Source organism: Gorilla gorilla, chromosome X (genome assembly GCF_029281585.2).
Source record: "Gorilla gorilla gorilla isolate KB3781 chromosome X, NHGRI_mGorGor1-v2.1_pri, whole genome shotgun sequence".
Taxonomy (NCBI): domain Eukaryota; kingdom Metazoa; phylum Chordata; class Mammalia; order Primates; family Hominidae; genus Gorilla; species Gorilla gorilla.
This window is the reverse complement of record NC_073247.2, coordinates 141792102-141815176: the sequence shown is the minus strand read 5'-3', so window position 1 is coordinate 141815176 and position 23075 is coordinate 141792102. Positions and strand designations below refer to the sequence as shown.

At 52.5% G+C, this 23075-nt stretch overlaps 1 protein-coding gene across 3 annotated transcripts in view; it reads left to right on the top strand.

The window, feature by feature from the left end:
• Positions 1 to 22866, top strand: part of ELF4 (E74 like ETS transcription factor 4) — a 46893-nt gene extending 24027 nt beyond the window's left edge. For 2 of the 3 annotated variants that reach the window (XM_055376628.2, XM_055376629.2), the window contains exons 2-9: positions 5384 to 5667; positions 12151 to 12322; positions 12762 to 12854; positions 14487 to 14678; positions 15485 to 15568; positions 15672 to 15864; positions 17214 to 17591; positions 19316 to 22866. In XM_055376628.2, the coding sequence (XP_055232603.1) occupies positions 5593 to 5667; positions 12151 to 12322; positions 12762 to 12854; positions 14487 to 14678; positions 15485 to 15568; positions 15672 to 15864; positions 17214 to 17591; positions 19316 to 20120 (1992 nt within the window). In that variant the 5' untranslated portion in view covers positions 5384 to 5592 and the 3' untranslated portion in view covers positions 20121 to 22866. The remainder of the gene's footprint in view (positions 1 to 5383; positions 5668 to 12150; positions 12323 to 12761; positions 12855 to 14486; positions 14679 to 15484; positions 15569 to 15671; positions 15865 to 17213; positions 17592 to 19315) is intronic. The other variant, XM_063702963.1, reaches the window with a different exon arrangement.
• Positions 22867 to 23075: the final 209 nt, after the last annotated feature.

The window sequence follows — 23075 nt, the reverse complement described above, 5'->3', positions numbered from 1 at the left end:
AGCCGCAGCAGCCTGCTCCTCCCTCCCTGCCAGGTCCCCAGCCCAGGCAAGGAGTCAGCCCCTTCCCACCCAACAACTGGAACCCTCCAGCCCCACCCTGTGTATTCTGGAGCCAGTGGGGTCCACCGTCTGGAGCTTAATGGGGCCCACAGCCCCCGTTGCTCTCTGGGAGGTCACCTGAAACTCATCATCTGGATGAACGCTTTTTAATTTTCAAAGTGCTTTTCCACTGCCATCTTTATTCACCCGAGACTCCCTGGTGAGCACCTGCTAAGCCTGGATTACTCACAACCCTCACCTGCTCGAAGGATGACAGAAACCACAGCCCAGAAAGATGGCCGACTTTTCCATGGTCACACATCTTGCTAGGATGCAGCCAGAACGCCTCCCTCCTCCTCCCCGACCCTAGGCAGTCTACACTGTGGGTGGGCTGTGGGTCCCCTGGAGAAAGAGGAAAAAGCATCTCTTTGCCTGGGACCTGCCATCTAATCACTCCTCCTCTGGGACAGATCAAGGCCTGCAAAGAAGGTAGGGGAAGAGGCGAGCTGAGAAGGGTGTGAGAGCGGGGGCTGTAACTGGGGAAGAACCCTGGGCCCACCTCACCATCAGAGTTGGGAGAAACACTATGCTGGAATCAGGTGGTGTCAGAGGAGCAAGGAAGGAAACTGGGTTTCTTGTAAATAAGCACAGAGAAACCCCAACCAACAGAGCTTGCAAAACCTTTCTTTTTTCCCTCCCTCTTCCTGGTTTCATCTCAAATGGAGTGGCTGGTAGAAAGAAAGGAATAGGAGAAAGAGCTGACAAAATAGCGGTGACTAGGGCCCCTTCACTGGGCACTTGCTTAAGTAGGAGGGTTAGCTCACTCATTGGAGTCCAGCCGTAAGTGGACTGAGGTTTGGGGTTCAAGTCCTGTGGATGGGTGAATTCTGCTCTGTTCAGGACTACAGACTGGATATAGTCCTGACTCTGGCCTTCTGTCTCTTAAATCCACGCCACTGGTCACATGGTACAGCAGGCAGTTCCCTGCTTGATGACTATTCGCCTGAGGACGGGCTGTTTTTCAGTCGAGGGTACAGCTGTTCCTGGGGTAGTTTCCATTTTGCTTGTGGTTGTGGGGGAGGGGTGTTGAGGGAGTGGGAAATGGCATGAAGGAAATTGTCACTTCCTTTCCAGAGAATTCCAGAAAGGTTTCATGGAGGATGAGGTATTTCAGGAGTGAGAGCTGGCTCTAAGGGGACAAGGAACCGGAGAAGGAGAATTGTGCTTTGTGGCCCAGCTGACCATCTGGCCTCCATGTTTCCTGGCATGTGCGAAAATGCCACGGGTGTTACCAGCAATTCTGTGAGAGCCATTGGCTCAGCTGAAAGGGTGTAGATTTAAACTCACTCCGCGGAGACTGTGGATGTGGCTTTCACATTGGGGCTATTTCCTGTAAGGGAGGCCCAGATGAGTGGTTGCTGGACACTGCTTGGTATGTTTCAGTGACAGCCCCAGGAAGGGTCTGTGCGTCTAAAGGGGGCCGAGTTGTGACACAGGAGCAGCCCAAACCACTTCTATTTTGCTTCAGTTTTGAAATGCAGTCAGAGCCACAGAGGTGTGTATTTGCAGGCCAGGAGGTAGGCGCCTTTGCCTGCACACTCCCTCCTGCGGTCCATACACTCAGAGGGCACCCAGGGGCACATACTCTCGCAAAGGCTTTGCTTTTGGCCCAAGTAAGACAGGCGCTGGGAGTCAGAGACCCTGTAGGGCCTCAAAGGGGGTGAAGGGAGTGGAGCTCTTGCCACCCTGCGAGGGGACTGTGACTGGAGCAAGCTGTGAGCTGTGCAAGCATGGGGCAGGGTAGGGGAATTCACCACCAGTTACTAAGGGTTCACAGGCTCCTCAATTCCCCGAGCCAAGTGTCCGTGTGTGCTCCCTGAATCGTCCACTTGCTGGGGAGGCAGCATCCAGGGCTCTAGGCTACTGAAGCTGCGTCCCAGCCAAAGGGCCCACTGGAGAAGGGAGCCCCTGGTGGGGGCCTCCCTGGCCCACAGGGCGCACCTCCTATGGTGGTGGCATCTTTGGTTTCAGGTTCCTGGGAGAAGGAGGTTATTTTGAAGGACTGAAGGGGGGGTTCACTCCTCTGCTGGGGAGAGTGAGTGAACATGCAAATGAGCCTCTCTCCACCTCTCACTTTCAAATCCTCAAACATCTCAAGGGGGAGGGGGAAACTTTCTGGACTGGAAGGTTAGGGCGGATGGTTTCTCAGCCTTGGCCAAAAGAGTAGGACAGCTACTTCCTCCCCCTCCACCCCTTCAAGACCTTAGCTTCAGGCTCAGGGCAGACGATCACCAGGATGAGCCTCGGGTGCTGGGTATAGCCTCACAATACCTCACAATCCCGAGCCAGCAAAGCCTGCACCCACCAAGTCCTGGATTTTGCTACCTCAATATGTGGACACAGAAAAGAATGCCCTGGGAATCGTCTCTCTTTGATTTCAAACCTCTCTGCATTGGTGACCAAGGATTCCATTCAATGCAGTGCAGGGCCCTGGCTGCCTCCCTCCCCCACCAGCTCCCTAGCACATGGACTTTGGGGGTCTCATCCCCGGGACCCATGGGCCACACATATCTAGCTGGGGCTGGCATTCTCTTCCTGAAAACCCCACCCCCATCTTCAGCACAGCCACTTCCAGCCAGCATTAGCTCGGGTTTGTCATTCTCACGAAGGCAGCTGAGGCTGGCCCGGAGGAGGAACTGACAACTGAGCTTGCGGCTTTGCTGGCCAGACCAGGGCAGCCCTTTGACACACAGAGGCTCTCGTGCACACGTCTCCACGCTTGGGACACATGCACACACCCTGCACACACATATACCTACAGTGTGCTTGCACACCCACAACCAACACAAATAGCGCACCTGGGTAAATGACAATGCAAAAACATACAGAGGTCACCCCAGAAGGTATGCACATTTTGCTCATTCTCGCGTAAGGCAGAGTACGTGACACCTACCCGCATCCACCGTATACAGATAAACGTTGCCCAGAAAACACACCTCACAGATACTGACTGACCCATACCACCAATCTATCCATCCATCCATCCATCCATCCATCCATCCATCCATCCATTCACCCACCCACCCATCCACCCATTCATCCCTTCATTCATTCCACAAACACAAACTGAGTGTCTGTTACATGCCATGCATGATGCAAGGTGCTAAGGTTTCATCAATGTCCAACACAGTTGTTGCTGCCCTCAAGGAAGCCCCTGTCTTATGGGGGAGGTAAGGAAGGTGCATAAAAGTAGCCCAGGCAGACAGCACCAGCAGTGAACTCGCAAACATGAAATCCTGATCTGGAAAGAAGAGATGAGCAAGCCCGAAGGGAAGGGCTACAGCGAGTGACCTTGGGGGAGGGGACACACACAGGAGTTTCATGTTTAGACAAAGTGGGATTAGGTGAAAGTGATCACCTTTAATTTGATTAGTATGAGAATGTTTCCTGGGGGCAGGCAGAAGGCCTGTGGGAGGGCGGGAGCTGCTGTGGAATGCAAGCCTTGGGGCGCTTAGGCTGGGGGGGCAGGGGGGACAGACCTTCCAAGCATAAATGGCCTTGGGAGGCTTCACAGACCAGTGGAGAATGGGTCGCAGGCAGGGTCTGGTGGGGGTGGGGTGGTGGTGGGAGGAGTGAACCTGGGGCAAGGGCTGCAGTTTCCCAGGCGCCTCCTCCCAGTACTCAGCCTCTCACTCGTCCAAAGGGAAATTCAGACCTGAGAGGTTGAGTTGAGCGACTTCTCCCGACTTTTTGTTGGGGTGGGTGGAAAGGTGTGGGGGTGAGGGTGGGGGTGGGGCAAAGGCACGGCCAGCCCTGTGGGCTAACGGAAAGGAAGTAGGAGAGGCCTGGGTGTCTCCTGTGGGGGAGAGCGGTCATCAGGGAGGTCACCGTGGTCCCCCTCCCTTTCCTCCCCTTTGCCCCTCTCTGAAGTTCCTCATTTCTTTCCGGGCCAGGATAAGGTTTGCCCACCCCGGCACTGCCAAGGGAGTGTCAAGGAGGTGGAGTGCAGTGTGTGGCTTCTGCTACGGTGCATGGACCCACCCACACGCACATCCACACACTCAGAACCGAGCCCAGGGGACCAAAGACGTGGCGCCTGGAAGTGGAGAAGCTCCAGTGATGGGGTGGAGGAGCAGAGCTGGCTGGCGAGGAGGGAGGTGGGAGGGCTGGGGCTGTGGGAGGCAGGCCTGGGTGTCACCACCCACAACACGCAGATGAGGCGCCCGGGCACTGACAGCCCTGAGGAGTGGCGACAGGGGAAACAAATGCAGGCCCGGACGCCATGTGACACCGTGAGCGCTGAGGGCACGTGGGGCGAGAGGAGGTGTGTTTGGGCTGCGGCAGACACAGAAGATTTCCTGGAAAAGGGGCCTGAGCCAGCCCCAGAGGATGGGGAAGGTTCCGCCCGCCCCTCCTCCAGTCGGGGCTCTCCTCACCAGTTCCCAGGGTGACAGTTCACTCTTGAAACTGAAAGCAAAGCTGAACCAAGAACACAAACCCACACACAGCACAGAGGCCACGCTCTCTGGTGGGTGGCAGCGGTAGTGGTGAGAGTGGGGGGTGCTGACGAAAACAGGGTATGTGGCCCACCTGTCCCCCAGTCTCCAGGCTCTCTGGAGGCTTGGCTCCATTTGAGTGTCCCATCCCTGAGAGCAGGGTCAGGCCACTGCTGGTCCTCACACAATACAACCCCCACAGCGAGGCAGGCATGGGTGTGACAACCCCCACTTCTTCCTCTGTAGATGTGGCCCCTCAAAGCTAACTGGCCCCCACTCCCAAGGTAAGATTAGGCTGACTTCACCTGGAGCCAGGCAGTGTCAGAAGAGCACTACAGAGTGGGTATACAGATACCCACAGGCCCCCACTCAGCCCCTCACACGATTCTTCCCCAAGCCAAGGGAGTTACAGGGATTCTCCATGCTGCTGCCTCGTCCACGAGGCCAGGCCAGGCGCCCTGACTCCCCCTGGGGATTAGTCTTCAGGGTGGAGAGAGCGCAAAGTTCCTCCATCTGGCAGTTTCTCCAGGGGAAGGGGAGGAGGCAGGGAGGGAGGCTGCATATCTTTGGGACTAGTGCGAGATGCCGATGCTGGTGACCCAGACGGGCACCAACACTCAGCCACTTCCCACTGGAGGCCATTCAGTTGACTTCCTGTCTCCTTCTTTCTTTCCCTGACCTCTTTCTTCTCTGTCGCTTTTCTTCTCTCATCATCCTCCCCATTCGGCCACTCCTCTATTGGCAGTCTGCCTTAGCATGGCAGTGTCCCTCTGGTTCATAGGCAGTTCTGGCAACAGAGCTCAAGGAAGGTGACTTACTCACTGTCCCCATCTCTCCCTTCTCTCTAGGTCGCTCCTGTGGTTGGTCCAGCCCAGAATGCAGCCTTGAGCCTGGCTTAGGCCACCACCTACTCCAGCTCTCTCCACCCCCTATTTTACCGCAGCTCAGGGGGTAGGCTCTAGGCTCCAAAGTACCTGGGTATTGTCCCTTCATCAAGAAAGCCCCACAGCTCTGGAGGGCTCTGATAATCCCATTGTCAGCTCTCTGAAAAGACAGCATGGCTATTACCCTACAGCCCAGTGACCTGATCTTTGAGTTCGCAAGCAACGGGATGGATGATGATATCCACCAGGTATGGCCCCAGAGAACAGAGCACAGTTAGCCCCTGTGGACAATCAGATAGACACAGACAGCCAGGCAGACAGCCAGGGAGCCAGCTGGCTGCACAGCTAGCCAATCAGCAAATATCCATCAAGCACCTACTATGCTCAGGGCACTGGCCCTGCTTGCCAGCCTGCGTGCCAGCTAGTCACTCATGAGGCTGGTCTGGAGTCACCGGGCAGTCATTTAGGGAGCTGGTTGCCCACGTGCAATCATTGAGCCAGCCAAACATCTGCTAAGTACATCAGCTGGGCTGTTGGTTAGTCAGCAACATGGACCAAACGCATAAGGGGTACACTGACCATCAGATGCATTTTTCGGCCACTTCTCTTCTCCCAAAGTGTCACAGTGAGAAAGCTGTGGGGACAGCCACATAGCAAGAATGAGCACTGCCAGCTGAACTGTAGACTGGCGTCCAGGCCCTGACATTTTCAGAGTCGTCTTTTTGGCCCCAGCCTGAGGATTCAGGACAAGCTGGAAATGAGGTCTTTTGGTGGGAGGAAGTTGGAAAATAGGACAGGATTCTGGTGCTCACTGAGGTCCCCACTGCTCCATACCTTCCCTACACTGGCACGTTTTCTGTGCACTTAGATGTATGTACCCATTGAACGGTGTCCTGGCAGACTCATCACTACCCTCCATTCTCCTTCTTCCACAAAATTGAGAGAGAAGCGGCATCCAGGCACAGTAGAAAGAATGGAAGATTAGGAGTCAGGAGCCCTGGGTTCTGATCCCAGTTTGGCCACAATGTCACCTGAGCAAGTCCTGTCCCTTACCCTATATATATATATTTTTTTTTGAAACGAAGTCTCACTCTGTCGCCCAGGCTGGAGTCCAGTGGCGTGTTCTCGGCCCACTGCAACCTCTGCCTCCCATGTTCAAGCCATTCTCCTGCCTCAGCCTCCCAAGTAGCTGGGATTATAGGCACTTGCCACCACCCCCGGCTAATTTTTGTGTATTATTAGTAGAGACGGGGTTTCACCATGTTGGCCAGGCTGGTCTCCAACTCCTGGCCTCAAGTGATCCACCCACCTTGGCATCCCAAACTGCTAGGATTACAGGCGTGAGCCACCACGCCTGGACCCCTATCCTATCTGACTGCTGTTTCCCCATCTTCACCAAGAGGCGATCCAACTGGATTATCTCCAAAGGGCATTCCAGTCTAACTCAGATGCTCTCTATTCTAAATCCTGAGAGGATGGAAAACTGTCCAATCTCTAGCGGCCTATCAAAGCCTGCCCCCTAGTGGCCTTTGAGCACTTTGAACTTTCCGTCTACCTCCTTGCCTTAAAGCAGCTCAATTTTATTGAACATATGTGGTGTGCCTAGCCTCATGGAAGGCATCAGACAAGGAGAAAGGAAGAAAAATCTACCATACATGAGTTCTCAATGCTACTTGTCATTTTCCATTTGTTTCTAGTCCACTCAGCAACTGTTTCTTTTCTTCATAGAGGCTGTTTTTCACAGAAGCAGTTCTTACCTTCCAACCTATCCCTCCACCCTCAGCGGACAGCCTCTCCTCCAATCCACAGAGAAGCTCAAAGCCCAGGACGCCCTCAATTTCCCTCCCTTCTCTCTTTTTATCTGTAACATCTCCTGTTCTTGTTTCCTTCCCACTAGCCCGGGAGAAAGAAATGTTACTTTTCCTTGCAAGGGTGACTCCCAACCTCTGTACTTAATCTGTTCTCTCCTGCATCCTTCAAGACCTCAAACCATCCATCACTTCCTCTCTCTCGTATCTTTTATTTTATTTTTATTTTTTGAGATGGAGTTTCGCTCTTGTCACCCAGGTTCCAGCACAGTAGCACAATCTGGGTTCACTGCCACCTCTGCCTCCTGGGTTCAAGCGATTCTTGTGCCTCAGCCTCTGGAGTAGCTGAGATTACAGGCACGCATCACCAAGCCCAGCTAATTTTTGTATTTTCAGTAGATACGGGGTTTCACCATGTTGGGCAGGCTGGTCTCCAACTCCTGACCGCAGGTGATCCACCCGCCTCGCCCTCCCAAAGTGCTGGGATTACAGACGTGAGCCACCGCGCCTGGCCTCTTGTATCTTTTAGACCTCAGATTTCTTTCCTCAACTTTGAACATCTTCAGGTGTCCCAACCCTAAAAGAAAACCTTCCCTCCCTTCTGCCCCCACCTTCAAAATTGCATCTTTTTATACCTTTTTAGTTCCTTTCTTCCCCCAGGGTAGTCTCCACACTCTGTTTTTACTTTATTACCTGCCTTTCACTCTTTTTTCTTTCTTTCTTTTTTTTTTTTTTGACAGGGTCTCACTCTGTCACCCAGGATGGAGTGCAGTGGCACAATCATGGCTCACTGCAGCCTCGACCTCCCCAGGCTCAGGTGATCTTCCCACTTCAGCTTCCCAAGTAGCTGGGGCAACAGGCACATGCCACTACGCCTGGCTAATTTTGTGTGTGTGTGTGTGTGTGTGTGTGTGTGTGTGTAGAGAGAGAGAGTTTTGCTCTTGTTGCTCAGGCTAGAGTGCAATGGTGCGATCTCGGCTCACTGCAATCTCCATCTCCTGGGTTTAAGCGATTCTCCTGCCTCAGCCTCCCAAGTAGCTGGGATTACAGGCGTGCATCACCATGCCTGGCTAATTTTGTATTTTTAGTAGAGAGGGGGTTTCACCATGTTGGTCAGGCTGGTCTCAAACTCCTGACCTCAAGTGATCTGTCCGCCTTGGCCTCCCAAAGTGCTGGGATTACAGGCGTAAGCCACCATGCCCGGCCTAATTTTTGTATTTTTTGTAGAGATGGGGTCTCACCATGTTGCCCAGGTTGGTCTCAAACTCCTGAGCTCAAGCAATCCTTCTGCTTCAGGCCTCCCAAAGTGCTGGGATTACAATAGGTGTGAGCCGGTCAGGCGTGGTGGCTCACACCTGTAATCCCAGCACTTCGGGAGGCCGAGACAGGCAGATCACCTGAGTTCAGCAGTTCGAGACCGGCCTGACCAACGTGGAGAAAACCTGTCTCTACTAAAAATACAAAATTAGCTGGGCGTGGTGGCACATGCTTGTAATCCCAGCTACTCGGGAGGCTGAGGCAGGAGAATCACTTGAACTCGGTAGGTGGAGGTTGCAGTGAGCCGAGATCGAGCCATTGCACTCCACCCTGGGCAACAAGAGGCAAAACTCTGTCTCCAAAAAAAAAAAAAGAAAAGAAAGAAAAACAACAGGTGTGAGCCACCGCACCCAGCCCCTTTCACTCCTTTTAGGAAGCTACTTTTATTTTGAAATACATAATACATGCAAAAGGGTGCATAAATCATATTTAGATATAGACATGTATTAAATGAACACCCAGGCCCTTACCACCCAAATTAAGAAATAAAACATTACCAGTCTCCTAGAAGCCCCTGATACCTAACACTTAATGAGAGCTTAGTCTACGCCAGGCCCTGCTCTGAGTGCTTTATGTGTATTGATCTGTTTTAACAATCCTAGGGGGTCAATCATGTGATCACTCTCATTTTATAAATGGGGAAACTGATCCACAGAAAGGTTAGGTAACTTGCCCAAGGTCACAATGCTAGTGAGCAGCAGAGTTTGGTCTCAAGCCCAGGCACTCTGGCTCTAGATCAGCACAATCCAACAGAATTCTCTGGAATGACGCCAGGCGCGGTGGCTCACGCCTGTAATCCCAGCACTTTGGGAGGCCAACGCAGGCGGATCACGAGGTCAGGAATTTGAGACCATCCTGGCCAACATGGTGAAACCCTGTCTCTACTAAAAATACAAAAATTAGCCAGCGGCGGTGGCCTATGCCTGTAATCCCAGCTACTCAGGAGGCTGAGACGGGAGAATTGCTTGAGCCCAGGAGGTGAAGGTTGCAGTGAGCTGAGATTGTGCCATTGCACTCCAACCTGGGCAAGAAGAGCAAAACCCCATCTCGAAAAAAAAAAAAATTCTCTGGAATGCTGGACATGTTCTATGTTTGTGCTGTCCAGTATGGGGGCCACTAGTCACACGTGGCTATAGAGCACTTGAAATGTGGCTAGTGCAATTGAAGAAATAAATTTTTAAGCTCTCCAAAGTTTTTATTTACCTCTAAATTTAAATAGTCACCCGTGGCTAGTGGATATCATCATGGACAGCTCTAGATGCTGGGACCTTAATCACTATACCCAACTGCTTACCTCAGTCTGTCCTCACTGAGATCCATTGCAACTTGGCCTGGGACCCTAGCACTGCTCTGAAACTGATCTAGCCAGGGTGACTGACCATGGCCAAATCCAAAGGTCTTTTATCCATTTTTGTTTCTCTGGATCCCTCAGGAACACTACACAGAGAGGATCATTCTCATTCTTTTTGCATGGGAAAAAAAAAAGAATTATCATCCACAAAACAGATCTTGAGACTAAACAATAACAACAAAAAGAATTAACATTCCCATGAAAGAAAATTTGGAAAATACAAAAAAGTAGAAAGGGGGAAAAAATCATTCAAAACTCCATAATGAAAATAAAACTATGGCCAGGCACAGTGGCTTATGTCTGTAATCTCAGCACTTTGGGAGGCCAAGGTGGGTGGATCACTTGAGGTCAGGAGTTCGAGACCAGCCTGGCCTACATGGTGAAACCCCATCTCTACTAAAATACAAAAATTAGCCAGGTATGGTGGCAGGCGCCGGTAATCCCAGCTACTCAGGAAGGTGAGGCAGTAGAATTGCTTGAACCTGGGAGGTGGAGGTTGCAGTAAGCCAAGACTGTGCCACTGCACTCCAGCCTGGGTGACAGAGCCAGACTCTGTCTCAGAAAAAGAAAAGAAAAGAAAACTATGATTAACATCCTGGCATATTTATTTCTTTATAGAGGTTTTTTCTTTTTAATTTTTTTTGACATAGAGATAGGGTCTTGCTGTGTTGCCCAGGCTGGTGTATGAACTCCTAGGCTCAAGCGATGCACCTGCTTCAGCCTCCCAAAGTGCTGGCATTACAGGCATGAGCCACCACATGCAGCCTCTATATGGAGTTTTTAAAAAAAAAAACACACACATGCAGTCATACTGCTTTTTAATTTCGCTTTGCTTAATTTCAAAACACTTCTGTTCTCTAGGGGTTGAATTCTCATCTCAATTTTCTTATCTACTCCAAGGGATTGAACGACCACAAGCTCCCTTTTGAACTGTTAGACACTTATTTTTGACTCCCTGATAGGCATCTGTATTTCAGATGTCCCAAAGGTACCTCAAGCTCACCACATCCAGACATTGTAGCCCTTATCTTGGTCCACAGCCTGCTCTTCCTCCTCCTGGGCCCTCCCTTGGCATGAGCAGTATCTCCATGTCCCTGTTGAATGAAGCTGGAAATTGAACCCCTCTCCCCCATCCAGGCAGTGACTGAGTCCTGACATTTCTACTTCTATAATGCCTCTGTTCTGTCTTCATTCCCACTATCATTGCCACAGACGGAGCCCGAAGATGTCTGAGCCCCTAACTCTGGCTGCGAACTAGGTCCCCAGCCCTGACTCTAGGCTGAATCCCTCTTGTCCCCCGACTATAGGTTGAGCCCCTTGCCCTTGCCATCAGCTGGTCTATTCCCAATGGCCTTAGAATGAATCTAATCCTCATAGACTGAGCCCTAACCTGGCCACGGGTTAAACCATAACTACAACCAGTTAAAAATACTTGCCTGGCCGGGTGCAGTGGCTCATGCCTGTAATCCCAGCACTTTGGGAGGCCGAGGAGGGTGGATCACGAGGTCAGGAGATCGAGACCATCCTGGCTAACACGGTGAAACCCCATCTCTACTAAAAATACAAAAAATTAGACAGGTGTGGTGGTGGGTGCCTGTAGTCCCAGCTACTCGGGAGACTGAGGCAGGAGAATGGCGTGAACCCAGGAGGCGGAGTTTGCAGTGAGCCAAGACTGCGCCACTGCACTCCAGCCTGGGCGACAGAGTGAGACTCCGTCTCAAAAAAAAAAGCTTGCCCTTGGCTGGGCATGGTGGCTCACGCCTGCAATCCCAGCACTTTGGGAGGCTGAGGCAGGTGGATCACCTGAGGTCAGGAGTTCGAGACCAGCCTGGCCAACATGATGAAACCTTGTCTCTACAAAAACTATAAAAATTAGCCAGGCATGGTGGCACACACCTGTAATCCCAACTACCGGGGAAGCTGAGGTAGGAGAATCGCTTGAACCCGGGAGGCGGAGGTTGCAGTGAGCTGAGATCATGCCACTGCACTCTAGCCTGGGCGACAGAGCGAGGCTCTGTCTCAAAAAAAAAAAAATGCTTAAAGGGCTGGTGGTGCAGAGCTAACCCATCTATTCATCAAGAACCCACTCAAAGCATCACCTAATGAGGCTGGACCCAGAGTTATATCATCCTATACAACGGACAGTCCCTGATGAAACCAAGAACAAGGACTTGCACAGAGGGCCAGATTCTGGTAGGGAGGGTTTGCTGGAAGAGCTGGGTGGGTCTTGAATCACATCCCTGTCTTCTCCATAGCTGGAAGACCCCTCTGTGTTCCCAGCTGTGATCGTGGAGCAGGTACCCTACCCTGATTTACTGCATCTGTACTCGGGACTGGAGTTGGACGACGTTCACAATGGCATCATAACAGACGGGACCTTGTGCATGACGCAGGATCAGATCCTGGAAGGCAGTTTTTTGCTGACAGGTCTGTTCCCTTCCTGGGCAGAGAAGGTGTGGTAGAAAAAGGGGCTGTGTCTTTAGGGAACAGCAGCCCACAATGGCCTCTAGTAACCCCGTGCAGAATGGGCAAGGCCACCAGCCAAAAAGTTGTGCTGCTTCACAGAGGAGGGAACCATCTTAGTAGATTCATGGTCTGTGGAAGTGGGGTGGGACAATGAGGAGTGAAGACCAGCTGAGGGGGTGGAGAGTTAGGTAAGGAGGGGTGCTGGGCCCTTCCTGGCTGTCCCTCAGTACCTCTGGTCAGGGTCCCCTGTTTCTCCTTCACTTAGCACTCACTTCAGGGTCAGCCCGAAGGATGCTTACCACCATCCTTTCTTCGGGCTGGCCCTGATTATAGCTGTACTCCCTGCCTTGTGCCCTGAGGGAACTTTTCTTCTCTCCTCCCACCATGGAACCCGGACCAGATGACAATGAGGCCACCTCGCACACCATGTCAACCGCGGAAGTCTTACTCAATATGGAGTCTCCCAGCGATATCCTGGATGAGAAGCAGATCTGTAAGTTTGAACCCCAGTGCCTGAACTCAAGGCAACAAAATAATTCCATTTAAAAATATGAAATCCATGTATTGGTTTCTCAGGCATGTGTGCACACAGGTTTACATGCACCACACCTACTGATATACATATGACTTTTATCTTTTTGTATTTTGGTGATGGGTTTATTTCAATTAGCACGATGTCCTCAAAGTCCATCCATGTTGTAGCACGTGTCAGAATTTCTTTCCATTTTCAGGCCAGGCACGGTGGCTCACGCCTGTAATCCCAGCACTTTGGGAGGCTGAGGCGGGTGGGTCACCTGAGGTCAGGATTTCGAGACCAGCCTGACCAACACGGTGAAACCCCATCTTTACTAAAAATATAAAAACGTGCTGGGCGTGGTGGCTCAAGCGTGTAATCCCAGCTACTCAGGAGGCTGAGGCAGGAGAATCACTTGAACCCAGGAGGCAGAGGTTGCAGTTAGCCGAGATCGCGCCATTGCACTCCAGCCTGGGTGACAAGAGCGAAACTCCATCTCAAAAAAATAATAATAATTTATTTCCATTTTCAGGCTGAATAATATTGGCCAGGGTGCCTTTCTCAGGCCCCTCTGCTCTTTTGCTTAGCTCCCAGGAAGACTGAGATATGCAGCATGTGGCTCTTTTAGAAATAAGTGATCCAGGCCGGGCACGGTGGCTCACACCTGTAATCCCAGCACTTTGGGAGGCTGAGGCGGGTGGAATACGAGGTCAGGAGTTCGAGACTGGCCTGGCCAACATGACAAAACCTTGTCTCTACTAAAAATACAAAAATTAGCCGGGCGTGGTGGCACATGCCTATAATCCCAGCTACTTGGGAGGCTGAGGCAGGAGAATCGCTTGAACCCGGGAGGCAGAGGTTGCAATGAGCCGAGATCACACTACTGCACTCCAGCCTGGGCGACAAGAGCAAGACTGTCTAAATAAATAAATAAATAAAATAAAGAAATAAGTGATCCTTGCCCATCCTACCAGGCTCCTAACTCCCCAGAAGGCCCCCAAGGCAGGCTCTTCCCAATGCCCCCTCAGACAGATGCACAGGAGGGTTCCCCCAGATTGCCTTCTCCCAAGGGGTGGTGTGGTACAGTGAGGGAAGGCAAGCCATAAAGCTGAAATCTGAGAGATTTCTAGTCGTGACTCTCACCAGTATTCATCCAGGATCCAATAATGGGTGCCTATTTGTACTGGGCACCAACTTGCTGTGTGACCTTGGGCACATGACTTCCCCTCTCTGGGTCTGTCTCAGTTTCCTCATCAGGAAAACACAGGAATGGGGCTACATGATCTCTAAGGCCCCTTTGAGTCGTAAAATGAGCCAAGGACTAAATCAAGGTGGCCCTTTACCTGGGGTGCCGCCTAGAACTTCCCTACCACCAGCAGTGGGCTATAAATGTGGCAGCTGTAATTGGGGCCAGCTTGTGCCCACAGCTCTGCAGATGTTTCCTCTCCTCGTGGTACAAGCCACATGAGGCATTTTCAGGTGTATCCTGTGTCTGGGGCTGGGGGGATGAGCCCCCCACCCTCCCTTGGAACCTACCAGTCTCTCCAGCGCTGGGAGACCCCGCTCCAGCCCTGCCTGGGCCCCGCCCACCTCAGGCCTTTCTTCTTGCAGTCAGTACCTCCGAAATGCTTCCAGACTCGGACCCTGCACCAGCTGTCACTCTGCCCAACTACCTGTTTCCTGCCTCTGAGCCCGATGCCCTGAACAGGGCGGGTGACACTAGTGACCAGGAGGGGCATTCTCTGGAGGAGAAGGCCTCCAGAGAGGAAAGTGCCAAGAAGACTGGGAAATCAAAGAAGAGAAGTAAGTGGGGGAGAGTGAGTGTATGTGTGTCTCCGAGGGGATGGGCAGGGCGTGGGGGGGCGGTCAGGGCTCATGGATGTGTTAAGAGGCCAGCTCTCTGGTGTGACACAGATGGACCAAAAGGCCTCCCTTCTGTAAAACCTGGCCTCATCCGTTAGCCTGCCTGTAGCCTGACATTTCCCATGCTGCCCCTGTCTGCCTGGGATCTGCATAAACTCTTTCAGAAACATTAATGATCTCGATGGGTTGAATCCTAGGCTGGGAGTTTGGACACCAGGCTCGGCCCCCTGGCCAGTCCCCGGACCTCTGGGGCCTCAGCCTATAAAAGACCAGTCATGCCGGGTGCTTATCTCCCTTCTGCAGAGCTTATAAAGCCGAGGCCATATATGAGAGAGGACTTTGGGCTTTCCCAAGCCCCGGTGTTATTGATTTACTCAGGCGATGGCTGCTTGATACTGCCTTGTCAGCATGGCAACCAAACCTCAGCACCGCACTTACCTGCACAACACTGGTGCCTTTAGGCTGCCTTTCCGTATCAGAAGTTAGGCTAGGCAGATTCTGTTCTCACAAAGGTGACTTATTTGCAAGCACCCGGTTTCTCCACATTGTAGCCATGTTGCAGTGCTACCCTGGGGGCCTGAAAATGAGGGTGCAAAGGCCTGAGGGCTGTGGCTGTGGAGAGCGATCTGGGGCCTCCAGCCCCGGTGACCTGCCTCCTCCTTGTTGGCTTTGTCACAGCCAACTTGGCCAGCTCCCGGGCCCTCTCTTGGGAGCTGCTCCTCATCCTACTCACCTTTCCCTCATAGTCCGGAAGACCAAGGGCAACCGAAGTACCTCACCTGTCACTGACCCCAGCATCCCCATTAGGAAGAAATCAAAGGATGGCAAAGGTATGGACAGCTGGGACTCAGGTGAGGTGGGGAGGGAGCCCCTTCCCTGCTGCCAGGGTGCCCCAGCTGCCCAGGCTGCCCCTCACGGCCTGCCCCTCTGCAGGCAGCACCATCTATCTGTGGGAGTTCCTCCTGGCGCTTCTGCAAGACAGAAACACCTGTCCCAAGTACATCAAGTGGACCCAGCGAGAGAAAGGCATCTTCAAACTGGTGGACTCCAAAGCTGTGTCCAAGCTGTGGGGGAAGCAGAAAAACAAGCCTGACATGAACTATGAGACAATGGGGCGGGCACTAAGGTAGGAGCTGTTGGGATGATGCAGAACCCCTGCCCTGGGGATCACCAGTCCTTCCTTAAGTCCAAGGAGTCCTCCTCGCTTTCATGGAGACCTGATTGATCCTAAGGAAACGAGTCTCGTAACTTTCCTCTTAGCTTGCTCCTATGTCCGTTCCCCAGGCCCCCTCTGGCAGGAAGAGCCCCCCCTCCTCTTGTATCTGACCTGGCCTTTTTTCTTTTCCTTTTTCTTTCTTTCTTTCTTTTTTTTTTTTTTTTTTTGAGACGGAGTCTTGCTCTGTCACCCAGGCTTGAATGCAGTGGCGCAATCTCGGCTCACCGCAACCTGCACTGCCTGGGTTCAAGCGATTCTCATGCCTCAGCCTCCTGAGTAGCTGGGATTACAGGCGCATGCCACCATGCTCAGCTAATTTTTTGTATGTTCTTTTTTTATTTTTATTTATTTATTTATTTAGAGACGGAGTCTCGCTCTGTCACCCAGGCTGGAGTGCAGTGGCACAATCTCGGCTCACTGCAAGCTCCACCTCCCAGGTTCACGCCATTCTCCTGCATCAGCCTCCCAAGTAGCTGGGACTACAGGCGCCCGCCACCACGCCCAGCTAATTTTTTTTGTATTTTTAGTAGAGACTGGGGGTTTCACCATGTTAGCCAGGATGGTTTCGATCTCCTGACCTCATGATCTGCCCACCTCAGCCTCCCAAAGCGCTGGGATTACAGGCGTGAGTCACGGCGCCTGGCCTCATTTTTTGTATTTTTAATAGAGACGGGGTTTCACCATGTTGGCCAGGCTGGTCTTGAACTTCTGGCCTCAAGTAATCTGCCCACCTTGGCCTCCCAAAGTGTTGGGATTACAGGCGTGAGCCACCGCGCCTGGCCTCCTTTTTGCTTTTTATAATGGAAGAGCAGTTCAGCACCCCCTCTTCCCCAAGAAGGGCTTTCTTCACATCTGCAAGCCAGAGACCCGGGGAGGTGGGCTTGAGTTATCCTAGAGGTGGTCTCTCAGGCTGGGGGATTGCTGTTCCCACCATCCATCCCCTCACTCTCAGTTCTCTCCTTCAGTCATTCCCTGTCCTCTGCCCCAAAGCAGGGGGTTGGAGTGGGGTGACATCTGAAAACCTTTTTGTGATCCTTTGAGTACTCAGGGGGAAATCTCAGGAATGTCATAAAAGCCTTCCAAGTCCAGGTGTTGACATATCCTTTCCCTTGCCCTTGGGCCCTCAGCTGGCTCCCCAGCCAGCCTCACTCAGCCTCATGCTTGCCTAGCCCTCGGGGAGGAGCACTGGGGAGATGGAGGTAGAAGGTCTCCCACCCAGCTCCCGGCTAACTCCCAACTCCCTGCCCCTCTTCCTCTAGATACTACTACCAAAGAGGCATCCTGGCCAAAGTGGAAGGGCAGAGGCTGGTATACCAGTTTAAGGAGATGCCCAAGGACCTGGTGGTCATTGAAGATGAGGATGAGAGCAGCGAAGCCACAGCAGCCCCACCTCAGGCCTCCACGGCCTCTGTGGCCTCCGCCAGTACCACCCGGCGAACCAGCTCCAGGGTCTCATCCAGATCTGCCCCCCAGGGCAAGGGCAGCTCTTCTTGGGAGAAGCCAAAAATTCAGCATGTCGGTCTCCAGCCATCTGCGAGTCTGGAATTGGGACCGTCGCTAGACGAGGAGATCCCCACTACCTCCACCATGCTCGTCTCTCCAGCAGAAGGCCAGGTCAAGCTCACCAAAGCTGTGAGGTAAGGGCACCCAGGTCAGCATGAGTCTTCACATAGTACATCATATTGGGGTTCAGTTTTCTTTTTTTTTTTTGAGATGGAGTCTCGCTCTGTCACCCAGGCTGGAGTGCAGTGGCATGATGTCCGCTCACTGCAACTTCCGCCTCTCGGATTCAAGTGATTCTCCTGCCTCAGCCTCCCGAGTAGCTGGGATTACAGGTACCCACCACCACACCCAGCTACTTTTTGTATTTTTAGTAGAGACGGGGTTTCACCATGTTGACCAGGCTGGTCTCAAACTCCTGACCTCAAGTGATCTGCCTGCCTTGGCCTCCTAAAGTGCTGGGATTACAGATGTGAGCCACCGTGCCTAGCAGGGCTCAGTTTTCAACTTCTTGCCAAGCTCTACTCTGTCTCCAGGCTCATGGGATCCTCCCAGAGCCGTGGAAAAGCCAGTAGGGCACTTGTTGGTCAAGAGAGGGAAAGTCACTTGCCTGAGGTCACACATCCGGGGGCTTACACGAGAGGGGCTCCCCAGGGAGCCACCAGGGCGTCCATGTCCTGGCCCATCCTCCTAAGCCTCCTCCATTCTAGAAAAGAAGCAACAGAGAATGTTTTAGAGCCGCCTGCTGTGAACCCCTTGGGACCTCCAGGCCCACCCGGCTAGCTCCAACTACTTCTCATCCCCACTAAGGGGCCTCCGATTTTCCCTGAGAAGGTTGGACTTTGTTGGGTTATGTGTATGGACCTCCCACTACGCTGGCGCAGTGAGACACCATTTCGAGGAGGGCAGGCAGTAGAGTGGAATGGTGAGGAAGATGAGCTCTGGGGTCACAAGACCTAGTTGTGAGGCCCTGCTGTAGTGCTTACTATGTATACTCGCTGTGTAAGCACTAGAGCGGGGACTCACATCTAGGCCTTGTGAGACTCCAGCATCCCCACTTGGAAGAAATCAAAGGATAACATAGGTATGGCTGGTCTTGGAGCAAGTTATTAATACATAACCTCTCTGTGCCTCACTTTCCTCAAGCTGTAAAATCAGATTGTTCTTATCCCACTTGTGGGCTGTTTTCAGGATTGAGTGAAATGCCACAGGTCAATCATTTAGAATGATCCCTGACCTATATACCTATATACTAAGTACTTAATAAATGTGAGCTACAGCTGGGCATGGTGGCTCACACCTGTGATCCCAGCACTTTGGGAGGCCGAGGCAGGTGGATCACCTGAGGTCAGGAGTTCAAGACCACCTGGCCAACATGGTGAAACTCTGTCTCTACTAAAAATACAAAATTAGCCGGGTGTAGTGGTGCTCGCCTATAATCCCAGCTACTTGGGAGGCTGAGGCAGGAGAATCACTTGAACCTCGGAGGCAGAAGTTGCAGTAAGCCAAGATTGCACTACTGCACTCCAGCCTGAGTGACAGAGCAAGACTCCGCCTCAAAAAAAAAAAAATTAAAAATTAGCTGGGTGTGGTGGCACACACCTGTAGTCCCAGCTACTTGGGAGGCTGAGTCAGGAGGATCGCTTGAACCCAGGGCTTCAAGGCTGCAGTGAGCAGTAATCGTGTCACTGCACTCCATCCCAGGCAGCAGAGTGAGACCCTGTCTCTAGAAAAAGAAAAAAACAACAAACAGCAAATAAATCGACAAATACCTTCAGCTCCATTCCTCTCATGCCCTCCTTCCTAACCAGCTGAGGGACACCTCCTGCCTTAACCAACTCTGTTCTCTGTTTCTTCTCAGTGCATCTTCAGTGCCCAGCAACATCCACCTAGGAGTGGCCCCCGTGGGGTCGGGCTCGGCCCTGACCCTGCAGACGATCCCACTGACCACGGTGCTGACCAATGGGCCTCCTGCCAGTACTACTGCTCCCACTCAGCTCGTTCTCCAGAGTGTTCCAGCGGCCTCTACTTTCAAGGACACCTTCACTTTGCAGGCCTCTTTCCCCCTGAACGCCAGTTTCCAAGACAGCCAGGTGGCAGCCCCAGGGGCTCCACTGATTCTCAGTGGCCTCCCCCAACTTCTGGCTGGGGCCAACCGTCCGACCAACCCAGCGCCACCCACGGTCACAGGGGCTGGACCAGCAGGGCCCAGCTCTCAGCCCCCTGGGACTGTCATTGCTGCCTTCATCAGGACTTCTGGCACTACAGCAGCCCCTGGGGTCAAGGAGGGGCCACTGAGGTCCTCCTCCTATGTTCAGGGTATGGTGACGGGGGCCCCCATGGAGGGGCTGCTGGTTCCTGAAGAGACCCTGAGGGAGCTCCTGAGAGATCAGGCTCATCTTCAGCCACTTCCAACCCAGGTGGTTTCCAGGGGTTCCCACAATCCGAGCCTTCTGGGCAACCAGACTTTGTCTCCTCCCAGCCGCCCCACTGTTGGGCTGACCCCAGTGGCTGAACTTGAGCTCTCCTCAGGCTCAGGGTCCCTGTTGATGGCTGAGCCTAGTGTGACCACATCTGGGAGCCTTCTGACAAGATCCCCCACCCCAGCCCCCTTCTCCCCATTCAACCCTACTTCCCTCATTAAGATGGAGCCCCATGACATATAAGCAAAGGGGTCAGGGCAAGTGTGACCCACCAGGCAAAATTGAGCAGCATTTTCATAGGGACCGACTTCAGTAGCACACCTGCCCCTGCATTTCAGTGGGATGTCAATACACTTGACCCCAAGTCCCCCGGCCCTGCCTGGTGTCACTGTGGCCAAACAGTGCCCAGCTTAAGCATCCCTGGCATCAGACTATGGCCTTCAAGAGCACTAGGGCATATGCTTTTGGCAGCATAACGGGCTGACTTGGTGATGGAGGGAAAAAGCCTTGAGCCAGGCAGAAGTTTGTGGCCAGGGTTTGTGCAGCAGCTTTGTGAGAAGAGCCCTTCTACCTGGCTCTATCTCACTGGCTGCATTCCCTACACAGGGAATTTACTACCCTATATGTGAATATCCCTGTATGTACTTGTGTGTACTTGTTGGTCTGTATCTTAGTTTCTTTGGGGAGGACAGGGCTGTAGCTGTGAGGTCTTGTCTCCAAGGGTGTGTGTATGTCTCCGTGGATCAGCCACAGGGATAGGGATTTTGTTTTTAAGGGAAAGCATTCTCTAATTCCCTTTGTTCATGCCAAGATTCAGTTGCTCTGAGACTATGGGGTACAAGTTTGATCCCCCGAATCTGGAGATGTTGTAGAGCTGGAACGAGTGCAGAGTAGGAACGCTTTGATGCGCATGCACATTGGGGAAGATGCGCTCCTCAGGGACACGAAGGCCGAGTAGGGTAAAACCACGAGGGGAGGGAAGGGAAGTCAGCTCTGGGAGCAGCCCTCACTGGCTGGACCAAGGTACTCTTCCTGGAGTTTGCCGTGTCAGCAACCACAGTCACCTTGCAGTCAGGCTGGAATCTTGGGCCACCCCAGAGTGCTTTGCTGAAGGATTCAGACGGGGCTGCAGTGCCCTCCAGCCTCAGAGCTAGCCACAAAGCCCCCAGAGCTGAATTCATTGAGTATTTGTGCCTAGGGCTTGGGCTGTTTGTGTGATACCGGCCCCCCCGCCAGACAATAGCCTTTGCTGACACCCCAGCCTACTTCCCCGATCCTGGGCTCCCTCTTGATTACTTTTTGACATTTTCAAGCTGTCAGGCATCACTGGGGCTACTCTGGCAGCGACCTAGATGGGGTCCACCCCCATTCCTGCTCAAGCATGGGCACCTACCACATGGTTTCTGCTGCTCAGCCTGCCTGCAACTCACCTCGAAGGCGGACCAGCCTGCCTCTATGATGACTGCAGCAGACCTCCTTGGGTGGACCAATGCCCCTCATCTCCCACTTTCACACCTAACCCTGATTCCTTCACCAAGAAGACGGGAGTCGGCAGCCAGGAGTTCCCGTGGCACCTCTCTCTCTTCGTGGCTCCCTGCTTCCCCCTTCCCTCTTTCCGAGGAAGGGTCAACCTATTCTCTCTCAAAGCCAACCCCTAGGCCAATTGCCTGGATCTCCTCCCCTCTCCCTTCTTTAAACGAGCTTGCCTCCCTCCTGCCAAGTTTGAGGGCAAGGCTAAGAAATGTCAGCCACGGAAACAACTCTATTATCTGGTGACTTTGGGTAATGTGAATCAGTGCCTGAGGACCTTTGCTGTGTCCTTGGTACAAAACCATCCACTTGACCTAACTACCTCCCCTGGCCGCGCTCTCGCTCTTCTCTTCTTCGTCAAGCCAACAACTATCACCCTCTCCCACTCTTCTTCTCCCTGCCCCCTGGAGGGCACTGTGTTTGGTTGTGCAAATCTATTTACTATGCGTGTTTCCAGCAGTTGGCATTAAAGTGCCTTTTTCTAATAAAATCAGTTTATTATGACAGTTTCCTGATGGTTGAAAGTAAGCATCTTGATAAAGGGTCACCATTAAAAAAAAATTTTGCATAAAGGTGCTGCATGGGTTGGGGTAGCCCCGCCCCCACCTGAAATCTGGTTTCTGCCACCCCTACTCCAACTCCATGGAAACTCATTGCTGGAAGGTCATCAATGACCTCATGGTGAAATCAAATGTCTTCTTCACAGTTCTCAGGCCCCCGTGAGCCCACACTAGCTGGGCTCTCCTGCATCCCCGATCACCCTTTCCGGGGCTAGTTCTTCACCTACCACTTCCGACGTGGCTGTTCAAGAATCTCATCCATTTTGGGCTCATTTTGGCTCCTCGGAGATGGGTCCTAAATGTAGAGCTCCAGTCCCAACCTTTCTCTTAAGCTCCTGGCTCACATTTCCAGCAATCTGCTGGACATTTCCATGTGGGTGCTTGTCAGCTCCTTAAAGATAGCCCCTCTATCAACAATGTTTTTGTTTGTTTGTTTGTTTTTGAGTCAGAGTCTTGCTCTGTCGGCTGGAGTGCAGTGGTGCGATCTCGGTTCACTGCAACCTCTGCCTCCCAGGCTCAAGTGATTCTCCTGCCTCAGCCTCCTGAGTAGCTGGGAGTACAGGCACATGCCACCATGACCCAGCTAATTTTTGTATTTTCAGTAGAGCCAGGGTTTCACCATTTCGGCCAGGCTGGTCTCGAACTCCTGGCCTCAAGTGATCCACCCACCTTGGCCTCCCAAAGTGCTGGGATTACAGGCGTGAGCAACCACGGCTGGCCAACAATGGATTTTTAAATTATTTCCACGCTCACAAAAAACCTTTCCAAGATGACGGGTTGATGGGTGCAGCAAACCACCATGGCACATGTATACCTATGTAACAAACCTGCACATTCTGCACATGTATCCCAGAACTTAAAGTATAATAATAATAATAATAAAATCAAGCAAACAAAAAGGCCGTCATGACTTGCCTATTTCTGTTAATGGTGCCACTGTTTTCCTGACCTCTTAAATTTGAAATTTCAGAGCTGTCTGATCGTTGCCTTCACTTCACCCCCATCCCCCTCTCCCATCTCCCGAAGTCCAGCTTGTGGTTTGCAATGTCCGTAAAACCTCGCCTTTCTTCCACATTCCCAGAAGCCTCCACCCTAGTTCAAACTACCC